The sequence below is a fragment of the Elephas maximus genome, chromosome 19 (genome assembly GCF_024166365.1).
Source record: "Elephas maximus indicus isolate mEleMax1 chromosome 19, mEleMax1 primary haplotype, whole genome shotgun sequence".
NCBI lineage: Eukaryota > Metazoa > Chordata > Mammalia > Proboscidea > Elephantidae > Elephas > Elephas maximus.
The window spans coordinates 78,615,367-78,637,133 of record NC_064837.1 but is presented as its reverse complement, the minus strand read 5'-3'; the positions used below and the strand labels follow the sequence as shown (position 1 = coordinate 78,637,133).

The following is a 21,767-nucleotide window of genomic DNA, read 5'->3' as shown; positions in this document are numbered from 1 at the left end:
GTGATGCGAAAGAGTAGTTCTTATGAGTTCTGGGTCACCTGGCCATCCCAGCCCATTCCAGGTCTAGTCATAGGTACACAACGATGCAAGTCAAACCTAAAGTGCCAGTGCCATTCACGTCTCTGTTCTGTGGAGGTGGACAGGCAGCCATAGGAGAAATAATGATAATGGAGATTATTTAAGTCATTTAATAATAAGGTGCTTAAGGAACCCTGGTGACCCAGTGCCTAAGCACTTGGCTGCTAACCAAAAAGTCAGCGGTTCGAACCCACCAGCCACTCCACGGGAGAAAGATGTGACAGTCAGCTTCGTTAAGATGTACAGCCTTTGAAACCCGGTGATGCAGTTCTACTCTGACCTACAGGATCACCATGAGTCAGAATCAACTCCATGGCCGTGGGTTTAGGTTTTTGGGGTATTACCTTATTTAATCCTCCCAGTTCAGTGTCCTAGGCTCTCATATTGAAGATATCTGCTTGTATGTATGTCTCCCTCACCATACTATATATTTCTTCAAGTTAGGGACTGTGTTGTCATTTTCATCTTTGTATACCTGCTGCCTTTCGTAATGCTTCGTTTATCGTGTTTAATAAATATTTATTTTATTGAACTGGGACTTTTATTTGATAGGCCTTATATCCATTCAACAGAAAAAGAAATTGAGGACCAGAGATGTAAAGACACCATGTTTTACTCAGTTTGCAATAGGTAGGATTCCAGTTTAGTTCAAAGTGAATCCAAAGCTTGTTCTCCAAAATGCTACCTGAATTAATAAATACTCTTGGGCTTTATCAAAAAACAATGTACACAGATTCTATTGGTCAGGTTTGTTTCTTTCCCTTGGAACCTGAACATCTTCTTCTTAGCCTATGAATCAAAGGAGAAAGGATTTTCATAGTAGAAGGAAGCTCTAGACTCACATGTACTTTTCCTTAAAAAAAAAAACTATACTCAGCCTTTCTTTGATGCAAATTGCTTTCTTTTCCTTCTTAAAAGAAGAGCCCATCTTTTGTCATTGAAACTCAGCTTCAGAAGATCTGGCTTTCAGTGAGAAATGAGTGGTAGTCAGACGACCAAGAATACCTGGGTTCTTAATTCTCTTCTTTTCTCTGACTCCTCCGCACATTTTTAGTCAAGTCACAGGTTAAAAAAAAAAAAAAAACTTCTGCCTTATGTTCTGTGTCTGTGAGGTTCACTGATAGCTTCTTGAAAGGATTAGAGTCTGAAAGGGTCCCTGAGAGCTTTTCAACTTTTAGGAACACAAAATGCATTTAGTATGAAGAAGAAGAAGAATTTCTTAACGTGCTTAATTTAAATTTCTGTTAATTTTTTCTATTTTACATCTCAATCAGGTTAAAATAAAAAGCATTGGAGAGATATATAAGATCAGGATAGGCCATGACGGAACTAGCGAACAACCTGAATGGAGCTTACAGAAGGTAATGTGTTTGCTTTTGTGTTTCATAGATATTCTATGATGAAAAGAAGTAAGCAGGCTCCTTAAAGCAATGAGAAGAATAGAATATTTTCCTAATTGTTGCAAATAATGTAAATAATATTTTTGTTAACATAACACTGTAAACAAATATGATTCATTTTTGTGGATTTTTTTTTTCTAAATAGCATTTTTATCATTGTTTTATTTACACAGGTAATCTGTGTTCATGGAAGAAAATCTAAAAAATACAGTGAAACATAAGAACAAAAATGAGTTAGTTATTCATCAGTCATTAGATGATCATTCTGGTGGTTCATTTTCTTCAAATCTTTTTTCTGTGAGTCTCTCTCTCTCTCTGTATGTGCATGTATTTACACACATGCACACACACACCTACACACACATATATGCATTTTTCCCTTTTAATGAAATTGAATCATTCTATGTGTACAATTTTTTTTTTATGTGTACACTTTGGGATCCTGTTCATATTATTTTACTTAACTATGGCAATAATAACAACAATAATTATACTAATAGTAAATGTTTATTGAGGGCATACCACATGCTAGCTGCCTTACAAATATTATCGTATTTCTGCTAAATATCAGCTCTGATTTAGGTACCATTAATATCCCTACTTCATAGATTAAAAAACTGAGACTAAATAAAGTTGAATAATTTGACTGAGGTCACCTAGGAAGTAGTCTTATTGTATTTTAGACTCCAAGGACTTAACCACTATTTTTGGACCCCGAATTTGTTTTTAAAGATAGATAGCTAGATAGCTGCCCTCAAGCCGACTCTGACTCATGATGACTTTGTGTACTGAAGAACAAAACATTGCCTGGTCTTGTGTCATCCTCATGATTGCTGCATGTTTGAGTCCATTACTGTGGCTATTGTGCCAGTCCATCTCACCAAGGGTCTGTCTCCATCACTGGCCCTCTACTGTACCAAACATGATATCCTCCTCCAGTGATTGATTTATCTTGATGACACATTCAAAGCAAGCAAATTGGACAATGTTTTGTTATGACCCATAAGGTTTTCATTGGCTAGTTTTCAGAAGTACATTGCCAGGCCTTTCTTCCTAGTTTGTGTTGGTCTGCAAGCTCTGCTGAAACTTGTACACCACGGGTGACCCTGCTGGTATTTGAAATGGCAGTGGCATGGCTTCCAGCATCACAGCAACACACAAGTCACCACAGTATGACAAACTGACACAAGGGTGGCGTTTTTTTAAAAATAGATGGCAATTGTACTCTTAGAAACCATGAGCTTTCCATACAGAAGCAGTAGATGAAGCAGTAGATTAAAATGGAGTCAGAAGACCAGGTTTGAATCTTAGAACGTCTCTTCTCTCTAGCTTTAAATAATGTCTGTCAATTATTTCTTTACAGTGCATGACGTGTTATTTACAAACATTTTCTGTTTAAAGTTTGAATACCACTGATAGAATCTACAAATGTTATCATTTTTTTTTTACTTTAAATGTTTCTTTAATATTATCTGTGATTTTTATTATTGTATTTTTATATAGTGAAAGTAAATGAGAAAATGTTAATTTTGCTGAATTGTTTATTGCAGCTTTTTGTTTTATGCTTTAGGTGAAAGTTTACAGAGCAAATTAGTTTCCCATTCAATAGTTTATAGACAAAATGTTCTGTGACATTGTTCACAAATCTCTGCTCTCTCCCCATTACCAACCTGAGTTCCCCATTTCCATTTGTCCGGTTTTCCTGGCCCTTTCTGCCTACTCATAACTGCTTTTGGGCAGATATTGCCCTTTTGGTCTCATATAGATGATTTTTCTAAGGTGCACTTTCCTCTCAGATGTTATTATTTTATAGGCCGGCCTACTATTTGGCTGAAAGGTGATTTCCGGGAATGGCTTCAGTTTGAAGTTAGGAATGTGTCTAAGGACAATAGTCTCGGGGTTCCTGCAGTCTCTCTCAGACCAGTAAATCTAGTCTTTTTTATGAATTTAAATTTTTTTTTACATTTTTTTCCCTACTCTAACTGTGAACTTCTGTTGTGACCCCAGTCAGAGCACTGGGTAGTGGTAGCTGGGTACCATCTAGTTCTTCTGATCTCAGACTTGTAGAGGCTGTGGTTCCTGTGGTCCGTTAGTCCTTTGGGCTAATTGTTTCCTTGAATCTTTGGTTTTCTTCATCCTCCTTTTCTCTGGACAGAAGGAGACCAATATTTTAGATGGCTGCTCGAAAGCTTTTAAGACCCCAGACGCTACCCACCAAAGTAGGATGTGGAACGTTGTCTTTATGGACTATGTTATACCAATTGACCTAGATGCTCCCCAAGACTATGGTCCCTAGCCTTCAAGCCTAGTAGCTCAGTCCTGAAAGGTGTTTTGTTATGTCTGGGATGTTTCCATGACTGTGCCCCTTTGTGTGCTCTATTATGTGTATGAATATACATGCAGCATATACAAATATTTATGTAGAAATACCCACATTCGAACCTGTATATGCAAATAGGAGTACTCCCATATGCCCTCCAACACCTATTCAGCATGCCTATCTACCTATGTGGAAACCCTGGTGACATAGTGATTAAGTGCTATGGCTGCTAACCAAGAGGTCGGCAGTTTGAATCCGCCAGGCGCTCCTTGGAAACTCTATGGTGCAGTTCTACTCTGTCCTATAGGTCGCTATGAGTTGGAATCGACTCGACGGCAGTGGGTTTTTTTGTTTTTATCTTCCTATGTATCCTCTGATAAATTCTTGTTTGTTATTACTGTTGTTGCAGGATTATATATGTTATAATATTTATCGTCATTGCCTTTTATTCTTGCATAGCTCTCAGTGTCTTCCCTTGCCTAGGTATAGTGTGCTGACTTCCCCCATATTGTGTACTGCCTTTCCCTTCACCAAAGTTAACATGTATCTACTCTCTAATTAGTGGTTTTCCCTCCCTCCCCCTTCTATCAAAAAATGTTTCTTTCTGTGTAAACCTTTTCTTGACTATTATAGTGGTCTCACACAATGTTTGTCCTTTTCTGATTGACTTATTTCACTCAACATTATGTCCTTCGGATTCATTCATGTCGTTGAGATGTTTCACAGATTCATCATTATTCCTTATCATTGCTTAGTGTTATGGATTGAGTTGTGTCCCCCTCCAAAATGTGTGTCAACTTGTCTAGGCCATGATTCCCAGTATTGCGTTGTTGTCCACCATTCTGTGATCTGATGTAATTTTTCTGTGTTGTAAATCCTAACCTCTATGATGCTAATGAAGCAGGGTTTGAAACAGTTATGTTAATGAAGCAGGACTCAATCTACAGGATTAAGTTGTATCTTGAGTTAATCTCTTTTTGAAATATAAAAAAGAAAAGCAAGCAGAGAGGAGAGGGACATCATTACCACCTGGAAAGAAGAGCCAGGAGTGGAGCAAGTTCTTGGATCTGGGGCCCCTGCACTGAGAATCTCCTAGCCAGGGGAAGGATGACAAGGACCTTCCCCCAGAGCTGACAGAGAGAGAAAGCCTTCCCCTGGAGATGGTGCCCTGAATTTGGACTTCTAGCCTCTTAAACTGTGAGAGAAGCAATTTATGTTTCTTAAAGCCATTGACTTGAGTATTTCGTAGCAGTGCTAGATAACTGTCTTAGTTACCTACTGCTGCTGTTACAGAAATACCACAAGTGGATAGCTTTAACAAACAGAAGTTTATTCTCTCACAGTCCTGTAGGCTAGAGGTCTGAATTCAGGGCGCAGGCTCCAGGGAAGGCTTTCTCTCTCTGTCATCTCTGGAGGAAGGTTCTTGGGATGCATCAGTCTTCCCTTGGTCTGGGAGCATTTCAGCACAGGAACCTCAGGTCCAAAGGCCATGCTTTGCACCCAGCACTTCTTTCTTGGTGGTATGGGGTTCCCAATCTCTGCTTGCTTCTCCTTCCTTTTATCTCTTGAAAGATAAAAGGTGGTGCAGCCCACACCCTAGGGAAACCCTCTTTACATTTGATCAGGGATCTGACCTGGTAAGGGTGGTACAATCCCACCCTAATCCTCTTTAATATAAAATTACAATCACAAAATGGAGGAAAACCACAGAATACTGGGAATCATGGCCTAACCAAGTTGATACACACATTTTTGGGAGGACATAATTCAATCCATGACATTCCACCTTTTGGCCCCCCAAAAATCACATCCTTGCAATATGCAAAACATATTCATCCCGTAATATCATACCAAAAGTCTTAACTCCAAGTAAAAAATCCAAAAATTCTTTATCTGTAAAATCTAGAATACAAGTTATCTGCTTCCAAAGGTACAATGGCAGAACAGGCACAAGCTAGACATTTCCATTACAAATGGGAGAAACTGGAGGAAAAGAAGGTATAACAGACACTAAGCAAGTCAACAGAACACATTACATTCAAGGCTTTGAAAATAATCCTCTGTTCTCCGAGACAATTTACACAATGGCCCTGCCCTCCAGACTCTAGGTATTGGCCACACTCTCCAGATTCTGAGTGGAGGCCCCTTGGCCCTGGGCTTCAGGTCTGCCTTCCAGGCCCACTGGGACAGCAACTCTGCTCCCTCTGCTTTAGGCGCACCATTCTCCTAGTCCATCTGAGTGGCGACTCCACCCTTAGAAACACCAGAGGCCATGGCTCCACCCTTTGAAACCACAGAGATCCTGGCCATACCTTTTGAGACTGAGGCAGCTTGGTTTCTTGTCTCTTTAGCTTCTGTTTTCTGGTTTCTTGGTCTCTGGGCTCTGGGGGCCTTATGCCCACATCTGTCCTGCTGGGGCAAGTGTTCCAAGGCTCAGTAGCTCCACTAATAATTCTCTGGAGGCATCCCACTCCACCAGGAAGCCTCCTGCACATAGCCACTCAGCTCTCTTGCTCTATGGGTCGGCTCCAACGCTGTCTCACGCTGGTCCCCTTGTTCTGCTGCTGCCAGTTCTCTGCTGCTGCCACCAGGAGGCTTCTTGGTGGAGTAGGGTGCCTCTGGGCACTTATCAGTGGAGCTACTGAGCTTTGGAACACTTGTCCCAGTGGGGCAGATAGTGAGGCCCCCCAGAACCCAGGTGCCAAGAAACCAGAAAACAGAAGCTAAAGAGACAAGGTACGCAAAAAGTAGAGCTTCCTCAGTCTCAAAAGGTATGGTCATGACCTCAGGGATTTCAAAGGGTGGAGCCATGTCCCCTGGTGTTTCCAAGGGTGGAGTTGCCACTCAGATGGATGAGGAGAATGGGGTGCCTAAAGCTGAGTCTTAAACCGTGAGAGAAGCAATTTTGTTTCTTAAAGCCATCGACTTGAGTATTTCTCGGCAGCACTGGATAACTAAGACACGTAGTATTCCGTTGTGTGTATGTACCACAGTTTGTTTATCCACTCATCCATTGATGGGTACTTAGGTTGTTTCTTTTTGCTATTGTGAATAATGTTCCAATGAACATGAATGTGCATATATCTAGTCTTATAACAGCTCTTATTTCTCTAGGATATATACCTAGGAGTGGGATTGCTGGATCATATGGCATTTCTATTTCTAGCTTTTTAAAGAGGCTCCATACCATTTTCCATAGTAATTGTACCATTTTACTTTCCTGCCAGCAGTGTATAAGAGTGCCAGTTTCCCCACAACCTCGCCAGCATTTGTTATTTTATGTTTTTCTGATCAGTATCATTATTGCCTGCATGAGATGGCATCTTATTGTAGTTTTGATTTGCATCTCTCTAATAGCTAACGAGAAGCCTTGGTGAAACAGTGGTTAAGCACCTAGCTGCTAACCACAAGGTTGGCAGTTCAAATCAAACAGCTGCTTCATGGGACAAAGATGTGGCAGTCTGCTTCCATAAAGATTACAGCCTTGGAAACCCTATGGGTAGTTCTACCCTGTTCTATAGGGTCACTATGAGTCGGAGTCGACTTGACGGCCGTGGGTTTGGTTTGGTTTGGTTTAATGGCTAAGGATCACAAGCATCTCTTCATGTGTTTTTTAGCCTCCTGAATGTCTTCTTTGGTAAAATGTCTGGTCATGTCCTTTGCCCATTTTTTAATTGGACTGTTTGTCTTTTTGTTGTTGAGGTGTTGAGTTTTCTATACGTTTTAAAGACTAGACCCTTGTCGGACATGTTGTAGCAAAAGATTTTCCCATTCTACAAGTTTTCTTTTTACTCTTTTGGTGAAATCTTTTGATGAGCGTAAGTGTTTAATTTTTAGGAGATCCTAGTTATCTACATTATCTTGTGCTGTTTGTGCATTTTTAGTTATGGTTGGTATTCATTTATGCCACATATTAAGCCCCTATTGTCCTCATTCAAAGTAAAGTATTATAATATATTATTTTCTAAAATAAAGTATTATAATGAAATGTACAAAGACCTAGAGATAGAAAGCTAAAAGGGAAGAACATGCTCAGCATTTCTCAAGCTGAAAGAACTGAAGAAAAAGTTCAAGCTTCTATTTGCAATATTTCTAGTTGAAGATCTCTACGGGCAAAATATTAAATGACGCAGGAAGAATCAAAAGAAGATGGAAGGAATACACAGAGTCACCACACCAGAAAGAACTGGTTGACATTCAACCATTTCAGGAGTAGCATATGATCAAGAACCAATGGTACTGAAGGAAGAAGTCCAAGCTGCACTGAAGGCACTGGTGAAAAACAAGGCTCCAGGAATTGACAGAATACAAATTAAGATGTTTCAACAAACAGATGCTGCGCTGGAAGCACTTACTAGTCTATGCCAAGAAATTTGGAAGACAGCTGCCTGGCCAACTGCTTGGAAGAAATCCAGATTTGTACCCATTCCAGAGAAAGGAGATCCAACAGAATGCAAAAGTTATTAAACAATATCATTAATATCACACACGAGTACAATTTAGCTGAAGATCATTCACGAGTGGTTGCAGCAGTACATTGACAGAGAATTGCCAGTCGAGCCAGATTCTGAAGAGGATGTGGAATGAGGAATATCATTGCTGATGTCAGTTGGATCATGGCTGAAAGCGGAGAATACCAGAAAGATGTTTACCTGTGTTTCCTTGACTACACAAAGGCATTCAGCTGTCTGGATCACAACAAATTGTAGATAACATTGCAAAGAATGGGAACTCTAGAACACTTAATTGTGCTCGTGAGGAACCTGTATATAGACCCAGAGGCAGCCATTCGAACAGAACAAGGGGATACTGCATGTTTTGAAGTCAGGAAAGGTGTGCATCAGGGTTGTATCTTTTCACTGTACTTTTGCAATCTGTATGCAGAGCAAATAATCCTAGAAGCTAGACTACATGAAGAAAGATGGGGCATCAGAATTGGAGGAAGGCTCATTAACAATCTGCGATATGCAGATGACACAACCTTGCTTGCTGAAAGTGAAGAGGACTTGAAGCTTTATTGGCGAAAATCAAAGATCACAGCCTTCAGTATGGACTACACCTCAACATAAAGAAAATAAAAATCCTAACAACTGGACCAATAAGCAATATCATGATAAATGGAGAAAAGATTGAATTTGTCAAGAATTTCATTTTATTTGGATCCACAATCAACACCCATGGAAACGGTGGCAAGAAATCAAATGACACATTGCATTGGGAAAATCTGCTGCAAAAGATCTCTTTAAAGTGTTAAAAAGTAAAGATGTCACTTTAAGGGCTAAGGTACAGCTGACCTAAGCTATGGTGTTTTCAATTGCTAAGGGTGGACAGTGAATAAAGAAGATTGAAGAAGAATTGATGCCTTTGAATTATGGTGTTGGCAAAGAATATTGAATATACCATGGACTGCCAGAAGAATGACAAACCTGTCTTGGAAGATGCATAGCCAGAATGCTCATTACAAGCAAGGATAGCAAGGCTTCTTCTCACTCATATGCTTTGGACTTATTATCAGGATTGACCAGTCCCTGGAGAATGACATCACGTTTGGTAAAGTAGAAGGTCAGCAAAAAAGCGGAACACCCTCAATGAGATGGATTGATACAGTGGCTGCAACAATGAGCTCAAACATAGTAACGATAGTGAGAATGGCGCAGGACTGGGCAATGTTTTGTCGTGCTGTCCATAGTGTTGTTATGAGACGAAATCGACTCGACGGCGCCTAACAACAACATTGTCCCTATTTCTTCTTCCGTGATCTCTACATTTCTTGGTTTTATATTTAGGTTTTTGATTTGTTTTGCGTTAGTTTTTGTATAAGGTGCGAGGTGTGAATCTTACTTTTCTGCAAATGGACATACAGTTCTGCCAGCACCATTTGTTAAAGAGACTTTCTCTTCACCCATTTAATGAACTTCAACCTTTTGTCAAAGATCAGCTGTCCATAGGTGGATGGATTTACTTCTGGGCTCTCAATTTTGTTCCATTGGTCTATGCGTCTGTCAGTGTACCAGTACCTGAATGTTTTAATTACTGTGGCTGTATAGTAGGCTCTGAGATTGGGAAGTGTTAGGATTCCTACTTTGTTCTTCTTCAGTAATGCTTTGTTTATCTGGGGCCTCTTTCCTTTCCATATAAAGTTGGTGATTAGTTTTTCCATCTCATTAAAGAGTGTTGTTGGAATTTGAGCTTGGATTGCATTATATTCGTAGATTGCTTTGTGTAGTATTGACATTTTCACAATGTTAATTCTTTCTATCCATGAACATGGTATGTTTTTCCATTTATGTAGGTCTTTTTTGGTTTCTTGCAATAGCGTTTTGTTAAGTCTTTTATGTCTCTAGTTAGATTTACTCCTGAATATTTTATCTTTTTGAGGGATATTATAAATAATATTGTTTTCCTGATTTTCTTTTCAGAGTTCTCTTTGTTGCTGTAGAGGAATCCAACTGATTTTTGAATGTTGATCTTGTACTCTGCCACTTTGCTGTTAGTTTCTGAGACTTTCTTGTGGAGTCTCTGGAATTTTCAATGTACATGGTCATATCATCTGTGAATAGGTATAATTTTGCCTCTTCCTTGCCAATGTGTATGCCGTTTATTTCCCTTTCTTGCCTTAGTGTTCTACCTAGGATTTCCAGCACAATGTTAAATAGGAGTGGTGATAAAGGGCATCTTTATCTGGTTCCCTTCTTCAAGGGGAATGCTTTCAGTCTCTCTCTGTTGAGAATAATGTAGGCCATTGGTTTTGTATATATGCACTTAATTATATTGAGAATTTCCCTTCTGTTCCTATTTTGCTGAAAGCTTTTATCAAGAACTTTATCAAATGCCTTTTTTGCATCGATTGAGATGATCATGTGATTCGTGTTCTTTGTTTTATTTATGTGGTGGATTACGTTGATTGACTTTCTAATGTTGCACCATCCTTGCATACATGGTATGAAACCCACTTGGTCATTGTCTTAGTCATCTAGTGCTGCTATAACAGAAATACCACAGGTGGATGGCTTTAACAGAGTATGCTCTCACAGTCCAGTAGGCTGGAAGTCCAAATTCAGGATACTGGCTCCAGAGGAAGGCTTTCTCTCTCTGTCAGCTCCGGAGGAAGGTCCTTGTCATCAGCCTTACCTTGGTCTGTGAGCATCTCAGTGCTGGAACCTCAGGTCCAGAGGATGCCTCTGCTCCCAGTGCTGCTTTCATGGTGGTATGAGGTGCCCCTGTCTCTCTGCTCACTTCTGTCTTTTATGTCTCAAAAAGATTGGCTTAAGACACTATCTAATCTTGTATATCTCACCAGTATGACTGCCACTAATCCATCTCATTTCATCATAGTGATAGGATTTACAACATGTAGGAAAATCACATAAAATGGTGGATAATCATACAATACTGAGAATCATGGCCCAGCTAAGATGACAGATAATTTTGGAGAACACAATTCAATCCATGACAGTCATGATGTATTATTTTTTTGACACACTATTGAATTCTGTTGACCTGAAGTTTGTTTAGAATTTTTGCATTTATATTCATGAGGAATACTGGTGTATATTTTCTTTTTTAGTGATGTCTTTGCTTGGTTTTGATATCAGTGTTATGCAGCCTTTGTGGGATGAATTCAGGAGTTTTCCTTCCTTTTCTATGTTCTGAAATAGTTTGAGTAGTATTGATGTCAACTCTTCTCTGAATGTTTGATAGAATTCTCCCGTGATGCCGTTGAGCCAGGGTTTTTTTTTTTTATTGGGATTTTTTTTAATGACCTTTTCAGTTTCTGCTTTTGTTATGGGTTTGTTCAGATTTTTTACCTCAGTTTGTGTTAGTTTGAATAGGTAGTATGTTTTTAGAAATATGTACATTTCTTCTAGGTTTTCAAATTTGTTGGAGTAATATTTTTCATAATATTCTATTATAATCCTTTTCATTTCAGTTGGTTCTGTTGTAATGTCACCCATCTCATTTCTTGTTTGGGTTATTTGCATCTTCTTTTCTTTTGTTAATTTGGCCACTGCTTTGTTGATGGTATTGATCCAATGAATCAAGTTGTAGCCTTGTTGATTCTTTCTATTGTTTTCTGTTTTTTGATTCATTTATTTCTGCTCTAATCTTTATTATTTCCTTTCGTCTGATAGCTGTGGTCTTCTTTTGCTGCTCTTTTTCTATTTGTTTGCATTGTATGGCTAAAGTGCTGATTTTGGCCTTTTTGCCTTTTTTGATGTGTGTGTTTATTGCTGTAATTTAGCCTCTGAGCACTGCTTTTACTGTGTCGCAAAGGTTTTTGCATGTTGTGTTTTCATTTTCATTTGATTCTAAGACTTTTTTAAAATTTCACTTTTAATTTCTTGTATTACCCAGTGGTTTTTAAGCAAGATATTATTCAGTTTCCATGTATTCAATTTTTTTCCTTGCTGTTCCTGTTATTGATTTCTAATTTTTTAACATTGTGATCTGAGAAGATGCTTTGTATTATTTTGATATTTTTGAATTTATTGAGGCTTGCTTTGTGACCTAAAATGTAGTTTATTCTGGAGAATGATTCACGTGCACTGGAGAAGAAAGTGTAGTGTGCTGCTGTTGAGTGGAGTGTTCTGTATATGCTTGATTGTGGTGTTTAGATCTTCCGTATTTTTTTGTTGAGTTTCTTTCTGGTTGTTCTGTCCTTCATTGAAAGTGTGTGTTAAAGTCTCCTACTATTGTTGTGGCATTATCTATTTCTCTTTTCAATACTGTTAAGAGTTTGTTTCATGTATTTTAGAGGTCTGTTGTTGGATGTGTAAGTATTTATTATAATTATGTCCTCTTGGGTTGATCGACCCTTTAATCGTTACATAATGCCCTTCTTTGTCTCTTATAATGGATTTTGATTTAAAGTCTATTTTATCAGAGACTGTTATTGCCACTCTTGCTCTCTTTTGGCTACTGTTTGCTTGATATGTTTTTTCAGTCTTTGATTTTAAACCTAGTTATGTCTTTGTGACCAGGGTGTGTCTCTTATAGGAAACATATTGTTGGATCGTTTTTTTTTTTTTTTTTAATTCATTCTGTTACCTTCTGTCTCTTGACTAGTGCATTCAACCCATTTTGTTGTGTTTGTGTGTGTGTGTGTGTGTGTGTGGTGTTGATGATTTCCTTGTTCCACTTTTCTGTGCTGCGTCCATTTGTGAATTTCCTTTTCATTTCCTTCATTGTTGCTGGTTTTCTGTTTACCAAGTCTTTACGGTTTATGAAGATTTTATGAAGGTTTTTACCAACTTCAGCAGTCTGAAATTGATGAAAAAAAAATACAATCAAAATGCATTGATAAATGCAGTTCAAATCCACCAGGCACTCCTTGAAAACTCTGGGCAGTTCTACTCTGTCCTATAGGGTCGTTGTGAGTTGGATTTGACTCGATGACAACGTGTTTGATTTGGTTTGGTGCCCTGTGATCCACTTATTCATCCCTTTCCCCTGAATCTCTGGCCACTATTGATTTCACTGTGTCTATAGTTTTGCCTTTTCCAGAATGTCACCACTTGTCTGTCAGTTTGTTGTACTGTGGTGGCTTGTGTGTTGCTGTGATGCTGGAAGCTATGCCACTGGTATTTCAAATACCAGCAGGGCCACCCATAGTGGGCAGGATTCAGCAGAGCTTCCAGACTAAGACAGATGAGGAAGAAGGACCTGGCAATCTACTTCTAAAAGAACTGGCCAGTGAAAACCTTGTAAGTAGCAGTGGGATAGTGTCTAATAGAGTGCTAAATTCACTACTCATTTTAGTGAGTAGGCTTATTAATTTTCTGTGCGGTTACCGTGAAATTTACATTTATCTTTCTAAATCTAAAACAGTCGGTTATATTTTGATATCGCCTTGACTTCCTCTCCATAAGGAAGTTATGTAGCTATACAATTTATTACTTCCTTTTATTTTGAAGTTGTCATCCTTTCCACATTAACATCTCTGGTTCCCTGTTTGCAGTCTTGTAGCATTATTCTATTTTTGAGAATTATTCATCTTGCCTAGTATCTAGATGATGTTGTCTTTTGTCTTAATCTCAGGTAGTTGTCTGATGTTCTTAGTTCTCTGTCTGAAGGACTCCCTTTAATATTTCTTGTAAGGTTGGTCTGGCTTTTACAAATTCCCTTAATTTCACTTTATCTGGAAACATCCTAGTTTCATCATCACATTTGGGAGACAGTTTTCCTGGATATATAATTCTTGCCTGGCAATCTTTTCCTTTAAGGGTTTTACATATGTCATTCCATTCCCTTCTTGCCAACATGATTTCTGCTGAGAAATCAGTGCTTAGTCTTATGAATTCCCCTTTGTAGGTAAAAATTCCTTTTTCCTGAGTTTCTTTTTATTTCTTTGTCTTTGATTTTAGAAAGTTTTATTATGATGTGTCTTGGTGACTTTCTTTTGGGGTCTGTCCTATATGGGGTTCGTTGAGATTCTTGGGTGGATATCTTCTCGTCTTTCATGATATTAGGAAAGCTTTTTTTTTTCTTCCAGCGAATCTACATTTTTTTCTATACTTTCTTTTTTTTTGTCTGCTGTTCTGAAATTCCTATCATGTGGAAATTATTCCTTTTGATAGTGTCCTAAATAAATCTAAGGATCGCTTTATTTTTCTTCATTTTTTTTTCCTGAATGTTCCTCAGACAAATTAGTATCAAGAGGTTTGTCCTCTATTTTGCTGATTCTGTCTTCCATTAATCAAATTCTACTCCTATGTCCCTCCATTGAGGTATCTATTTCTGAGATTTTATTGTTGATCTTTTGGACTTCCAGTTGCTGCTTTTGTATGGTTTCTAATTTTCTTTTTGTCAGTTTGTTCTTGTTTTCCTGAATTCTTCTAGAGTTCTGTCTGTATTTTCCTTGAACTCTTTCTTAATTGCTTGGTGGACCCTATATATGTCTTTTTAATTTCTTATTATGGAGTTCCTTTACCATTTCTTCCTCAGGATGGTTTTCTGGCCCTTTATTTTGGTCACTTGCTTGAGCCATCTTGTCCTGCTTCTTTATGTGATTTAATATTGTCTGTTGTCTTTGAGACAGTAAGGTTTTAATATATTTCTTTATTGATTTTTATATTTGTTTGCTTTGTGCTGATTTTTCATTTTCTTTTGTTTTGATAGATCCAGGCAGGTGGGGCAGGTATGCTACTCTGGTCACTAGTCTGGCCTCACTGGAGCATTCACCACCTATTTGTGGGTGGGTAGGGCAGTGGCTAGGAGTGTGAGTCTCTATTTGCTGGTCATGCAGAGCAGGTGAGGGCAGGCTGGTCAGGTGTTGGCCACTGTCTGTTGTTGGTCCAGTGGTGCAGGAGTGGTCAGTGGTGCTTAGCAAGTGGATGGGGCTGCTGGAGTGGTGGGTAGTGGGTGTGGAGGATGAGTGGGGGAGTACAGTCATCAGTGCTTGCTAGGTTGGGTGCAGGGGGTGGGTGATGGGCAGGTTTGTGTGTGGTCACGCAGCCATTACCACTCACTGGGTCATGGGGGGTGAGTGGCAGGCAGATGAACACGTAGGAGGGTGCTTACTGCCACTCTTTAAATGGTAGGGGGGCAGAAGACAGGGTTTGGTGAGGGGGAGGAGGGGCTTATTTTGTGGTCTCTGACCTGGCAGGGTGGCTGGGGCATGAGACCCTCTGCTGCTTCCAATCAGGAAGGTAGGATGAGGGGGAGTGTGCCTCTTTGGCTAGTAGATGTGAGTGCCCTAGCACTTCTTGTCCCCTTCAGCCAGCAGTCAGGACCTGCCCCTAACCAAGTTTGAGGAAAGGGGAGATGGTTGTAGTTTGGTCAGCTGGGGAACCTCCTGCCAATACTCTGCTGATCCACCACCTTGAGCATGCCACCCACCCCAGAGGTCAGGGCCTGCCACTTATCATTATGCCTGACTCTGGATCCTGGCTCCCTTCCTGCTTTGTGGATGGCAGGATCCCTGGAATTCTCACTCTCCTTTCTGTATTTTCCGCATTGTGATCTGCTCACCTTGCTTCTCTCTGGGTGTGTTTATACAGTTTCTCTGTCTCTTATGGGAATGCTGTGATGTTGCCTTCCTATGCCTCTCACCCGGGGTCACTACTGGCTTTGTCTCAAAATGGCTACAGTGAGCTGGGATGGCTGGCAGAGCCTCTCCTCTCTGTCATTTCTCTTTTGCTGCATTTGTTCAAGCTTCTGTACCAGTTGGTGTTCAGTTCAATTCTTTATCCTTCCTTTCCAATGTTTAGGGTTCCAGCATTATTATTTGAGTCCATTTCACTTGGTTTCTTGGGTCTTTGCTGTAGAGGGACAGTATGGTGCTTCTGACTAAGCCACCATCTTGGCTTCCATCTTGCAACATTTCTTAGCACATACCGAATATAATGAAAACTGGCATTCTTATGGCACAGGAGCAGGTCAGTATATTCCAGTGATTAGTCAAGGACTATTTTATAAGAACCTAATATATAACCTGCACTGTGTTAGATGCTGTGAAGAATGAGAGGAAACTATATGTTGACTTTAAAGTTTCTCTGTTCAAGAGCACTGAAAAAATTTTAAAAGAAAAGATAAGCACTGGCCTTTTAAGAAGAAGATGCAAACCCCCTGGAACCTGCAATGTTTAGCAAAATTGCATATTCTATAAAAAAAAAAAAAAATTCTATACTAGTGAATAATTAGTGAATTACTGGGAAAGATGAGTCAGAATATTTTAGAACAGACTTATCCATGTGTTAAAGTTGGGCTATAGTCACCAGCATGGCTTGTTTTTTCTCTGTGGCCTTGGAGTAAGAATAGTGTTTGAGGGGAGAGCAAGGCCACTGTGTGGTGATTCTCCAGCTGGGTGGACACACATCCCCAGCAGAGACTGTCAAGGAGGTAACACTCAGGTCTGGATTCCCAGGGAAGTGTCATTGGCTCCTCTGGTCAATGGTAAAGAATTCTGTGGAGAGCAAAGTGTGTGGAACATTAATTAATTGACTCAACAAAGGAATTGAGCAACTAGAGATGTAGTTGAACCACCAAAGTGAAGTGGAAGAAGGAAGTTTTCCTACAGCTACTTATTTTTTTAACTTTGAAATAATTTCAATTTATAGAAAAATTACAAGAATAGAACTATTAACTCCAATTTCACCTAAATTCTGCAACGAACATTGTAACTGTTAACATTGTCCCCATTGCTTTATCATTCTATATGTGTCTATAATATATACACACATTTTTTAAGTCATTTTGATGCTGGAATCATCCTAGATTTGGCTAGTGGGAGCCCTTGCAAGCTCCTATATCATTTTGACATGTCACCATTATTCTCTGCGTACTTCTTTACTTCCTGGTACAAACATGATGTTTCAGGCTTATCTTGTACTTTCTCTTCTCCAGCCCTGGAATCAGCTGTTTCTCAAGAAGCACTGGTTTACTTTAGTAGAAAATGGTATTTAGAAACCAATATTTGTTTGAGACACACAGAGAAGTTACTTTCCCCAAATAATGCTCACTCACTTCAGCCCAGATGCCACTTTCCCTGAGGTGAGAACCTGGCCATGACTCTGCTTTCACAAGATTCTGCCCAAAAAACGGCTCCATGTTGAAATGAGCTTGTGAAACACTGAATTCTTCATACTTCTCTTGTAGATACACAGTGCATATATTAGAGGCCCTGAATGGCCTATGGTAAAGAAACCTGTTTAACAGTATTTCCCGAACTAAATTCACTATGGGAACCATATTCTTCAGGTAAAATCTCTTGAATCCTACGAAATGAATATTCTACATTAGAAACCAGGAAATAACTTATGTTGCTCTGGACCAGATCATAGTTAACAACATAAAAGATTTGTAATTTATATGATTTGCTGGATATAGCAAAAGGAACCCTGATGGAGCAGTGGTTAAAGAGCGTGGCTATTAACCAAAAGGTCAACAGCAGTTCGAACTTGATAGCCACTCTGTGGGAGAAAGATGTGGCAGCCTGCCTCCGTAAAGATTTACAGCCTTGGAAACCCTATGGGGCAGTTCTACCCTGTCCTAAATGGTCAATATGAGTTGGAATCGACTCAATGGCATTGAGTTTGGTTTGGGTGTAGCAAAAATGAGTAGCTTATGTGCTAATCTACTTTTTTGAACTCTCCAGAACTTTGAAGAGTTCTGAGAAAGTGGTCAACATGAGATCCAAAGAAATGACTTTTCACCTGGAAACGGCTGGGATGAGTTATTGAGTTATGATATCTATCTAAGAGAATATGATGATCTCTTTGTAGATCTGACCTTAGCCTTATCATTGCAATGATACAAAATTAGAATGAGCTGTGGACTCTGCTCTCAACCTGGGTGGAGAAACTAGATCAAAAAGCAAACATACATTTAGAAGGCAGTTCGAGGCCCGACTGCATGAGAGGCTCTTATAGCAATAGAGTTCAGAGAAGAAAGATAAGGTGTGCGCTGCAGGAACTGGGACAGCTCTGGGGACAAGGAGGACCTTAAAAGATGGAAAGGTATGAATAAGGGCAGAACAGGGAGAGAGTAGAATGTAATTTGGAGATTGCCCATTTCAGTTACCATTGGTTCACATGGATTATCATGAAATATTGTATAGCTACATATGTAAAATTATTTATTCCCCATTGTCAGGATAAATTTCTATTTGCAAAGCCAAAATAGTTCCCTTGAGTTTGAATGGCCTTTTGGTAGCCTAGAATTTGTCAGACATAAGTTGCTTGATCTTGTTTAGGTAGAGTCAGTTGATAAAATACATTGGCTTACAAATTTTTCATCACCTGTCTTGCATTAGTACTCTAGTGTGTTGAAAAAAGTTCTGTGTAGATGACTACCATCTTCTGTTTGATAATTAGGCTTCAGTCATTATTTTTTCTGTCAATATCTCATGATTGCACTGGAAGTTTATTCCTATGCAATACAATTTTTTTCATAGACTTTATTTTTTAAAACAGTTTTAGATTTACAGAAAAATTGAGAAGAAAATACAGAAAGCACCCATATTTCCTCTTCCCCTGCTCACAGTTTCTGCTATTATTAACATCTTACATTACTGCGATGTTTGTAAAGACTAAATGCGTATTTATACATTATTCTTAACTAAGTCCATAATTTACGTTAGCATTCATTTTTCATGTTACATAAACCAAACCAAACCAAACCCATTGCCGTTGGGTCGATTCCGGCTCACAATGACCCTATAGGACAGAGTAGAACTGCTCATAGAGTTTCCAAGGAGCTCCTGGTGGATTTGAACTGCTGACCTTTTGATGAGCAGCCATAGTACTTAACCACTGTGCCATCAGGGTTTCCGCATGTTGTATACTCATATGGACTTTGGTAAATGTGTAATGTCGTGTCTCAATGATTACAGTATCAAAGAGAATAGTTTCACTGCCCTAAAAATGCCCTGTGAGCCACATATTCATCCCTTCCACCTGGATCTCTGGCAACTACTGATTTCACTGTGTCTATAGTTTTGCCTTTTCCAGAATGTCACCACTTGCCTGTCAGTTTGTTGTACTGTGGTGGCTCGTATGTTGCTGTGATGTTGGAAGCTACGCCACTGGTAGTTCAAATACCAGCAAGGTCACCCATGGTGGGTAGGATTCAGGAGAGCTTCCAGACTAAGACAGATGAGGAAGAAGGACCTGGCAATCTACTTCTAAAAGAACTGGCCAGTAAAAACCTTATAAGTAGTGGCAGGATACTGTCTGATAGAGTGCCAAAAGATGAGGCCCTCAGGTAGGAAGGCACTTAAAATACAACTGGGGAAGAGCTGCCTCCTCAATGTAGAGTGGACTTTAATGACGTAGGTGGAGTAAAACTTTTGGGAACTTCATTTCCTGATGTGACATGACCCCAAATGAGAAGACACAGCTGCAAACATCTGTTAATAATCAGGTTGTGGAATGTATGAAGTATGAGTCTAGGAAAATTGGAAGTTGTCAAAAATGAAATAGAACACATAGAGACCAATATCCTAGGCACTGGTGAGCTGAAATGGGCAGGTATTGGCCATTCTGAGTCAGACAGTCATATGGTCTACTATGCTGGGAACGACAAAATGAAGAGGAATTGCATTGCATTCATTGTCAAGAAGAATATTATAAGATCTATCCTGAAGTACAATGGGTTATCCTGAAGTACAATGCTGTCATTGATAGGAAAGCATCCATATGCCTACTATGAAGTCAAGTTAGTATGAATATTATTCAAATTTAAGCACCAACCACTAAGGCCAAAGATGAAGAAATTGAAGATTAATACCAACTTCTGCAGTCTGAAATTGATTTAAAAAATGCAATCAAGATGCATTGATAATCACTGGTGACTTGAGTGTGAATGTTGGAAACAAAGAAGGGTCAGTAGCTGGAAAATATGGCCTTGGTGATAGAAATGACACCAGAGATCACATGATAGAATTTTTCAAGACCAACGACTTCTTCATTGCAAATACCTTTTTCAGCAAGATAAACTGCAGCTATACATGTGGACCTTCGTGAGTGGAACGCACAGGACTCAAACTGACTACATCTGTGGAAAGAGATGATGGAGCAACACAATATCTTCAGTCAGAACAAGGCCAAGGGCCGACTGTGGAACAGATCATCAGTTTCTCATATACAAGTTCAAGCTGAAGCTGAAGAAAGTTAAAACAAGTCCATGAGATCCAAAGTATGACTGTAAGTATATCCCACCTGAATTTATGACCATCTCGAGAATATATTTGACACACTGAACACTAATGACCAAAGACCAGGGGAGTGTGAGATGATATCAAGGACATCATACATGAAGGAAGTAAAAGGTTATTAAAAAGACAGAAAAGAAAGATAAGACCAAAATGGATGTCAGAAGAGACTCTGAAAGTTACTCTTGAACTTAGAGTAGCTAATGCGAATAGAAGAAATGATGAAGCAAAAGAGCTGAACAGAAGCTTTTGAGAAGACAAAGTATTATAAAAATGTGCAAAGACCTGAAGTTTGAAAACCAAAAAGGAAGAGCATGCTCAGCTTTTCTCAAGCTAAAAAAATTGAAGCCTTGAGTTGCAATATTGAAAGATTGGGAGAAATATTGAATGATGCAGGAAGCATTAAAAGACAGTGGAAGGAATACACAGAGTCATTGTGTCAAAACAAATTGGTCAATGTTCAGACATTTCAGGAGGTAGCACACGATCAAGAACCGATGGTACTGAAGGAAGAGGTCCAAGCTGTACTGAAGGCATTGGCAAAAAACAAGGCTCCAGGAATAGGCAGAATACCAATTGAGATGTTTCAATAAATGGTTGCAACCCTGGAAGTGCTCAATCGTCTATGCCATGGAATTTGGAAGACCACTACCTGGCCAAACAACAGAATGTAGAAATTATTGAACAATATAATTAATATCACACACAAGTAACATTTTGCTGAAGGTAATTCTAAAACAGTTGCAGTAGTACATCAACAAGGAAGTGCCAGAAATTCAAGCTGGATTCAGAAAAAGACTTGGAATAAGGGATATCATAGCTGATATCAGGTAGATCTTGGCTGAAAGCAGAGAATACCAGAAAGATGTTTACCTTTGTTTTACTGACTATGCAAAAGCATTCAACTGTGTGGATCATAACAAATTATGAATAACATTGAGAAGAATGGGAGTTCCAGAACACTTCATTGTGCTCATGAGGAATCTATACATCAGGGTTGTATCCTTTCACCATACTTAGTCAATCTGTATGCTGAGCAAATAGTCCAAGAAGCTGGACTATATAAAGAAGAATGCAGCATCAGGATTGGAGGAAGACTCATTAACAACCTGCGATATGCAGATGACACAACCTTGCTTGTTAAAAGTGAAGAGGACTCGAAGCGCTTACTGATTAGGAACAAGACTACAGCCTTCCGTATGGATACCTCAATGTAAAGAAAACAAAAATCCTCACAACTGGATCAATAAGTGTCATGGACTGAGTTATGTCCCCCCAAAAATGCCTGTATCAATTTGGCTGTGCCACGATTCCTGGT

General features: G+C 39.3%; 1 protein-coding gene across 1 annotated transcript in view; it reads left to right on the top strand.

Annotated features, from left to right (window-relative positions):
* Window positions 1-21,767, top strand: part of LOC126062684 (uncharacterized) — a 247,882-nt gene that overhangs the window by 171,796 nt on the left and 54,319 nt on the right. The window contains exon 12 of the mRNA XM_049860442.1: window positions 1,353-1,439. Within this exon, the coding sequence (XP_049716399.1) occupies window positions 1,353-1,439 (87 nt within the window). The remainder of the gene's footprint in view (window positions 1-1,352; window positions 1,440-21,767) is intronic.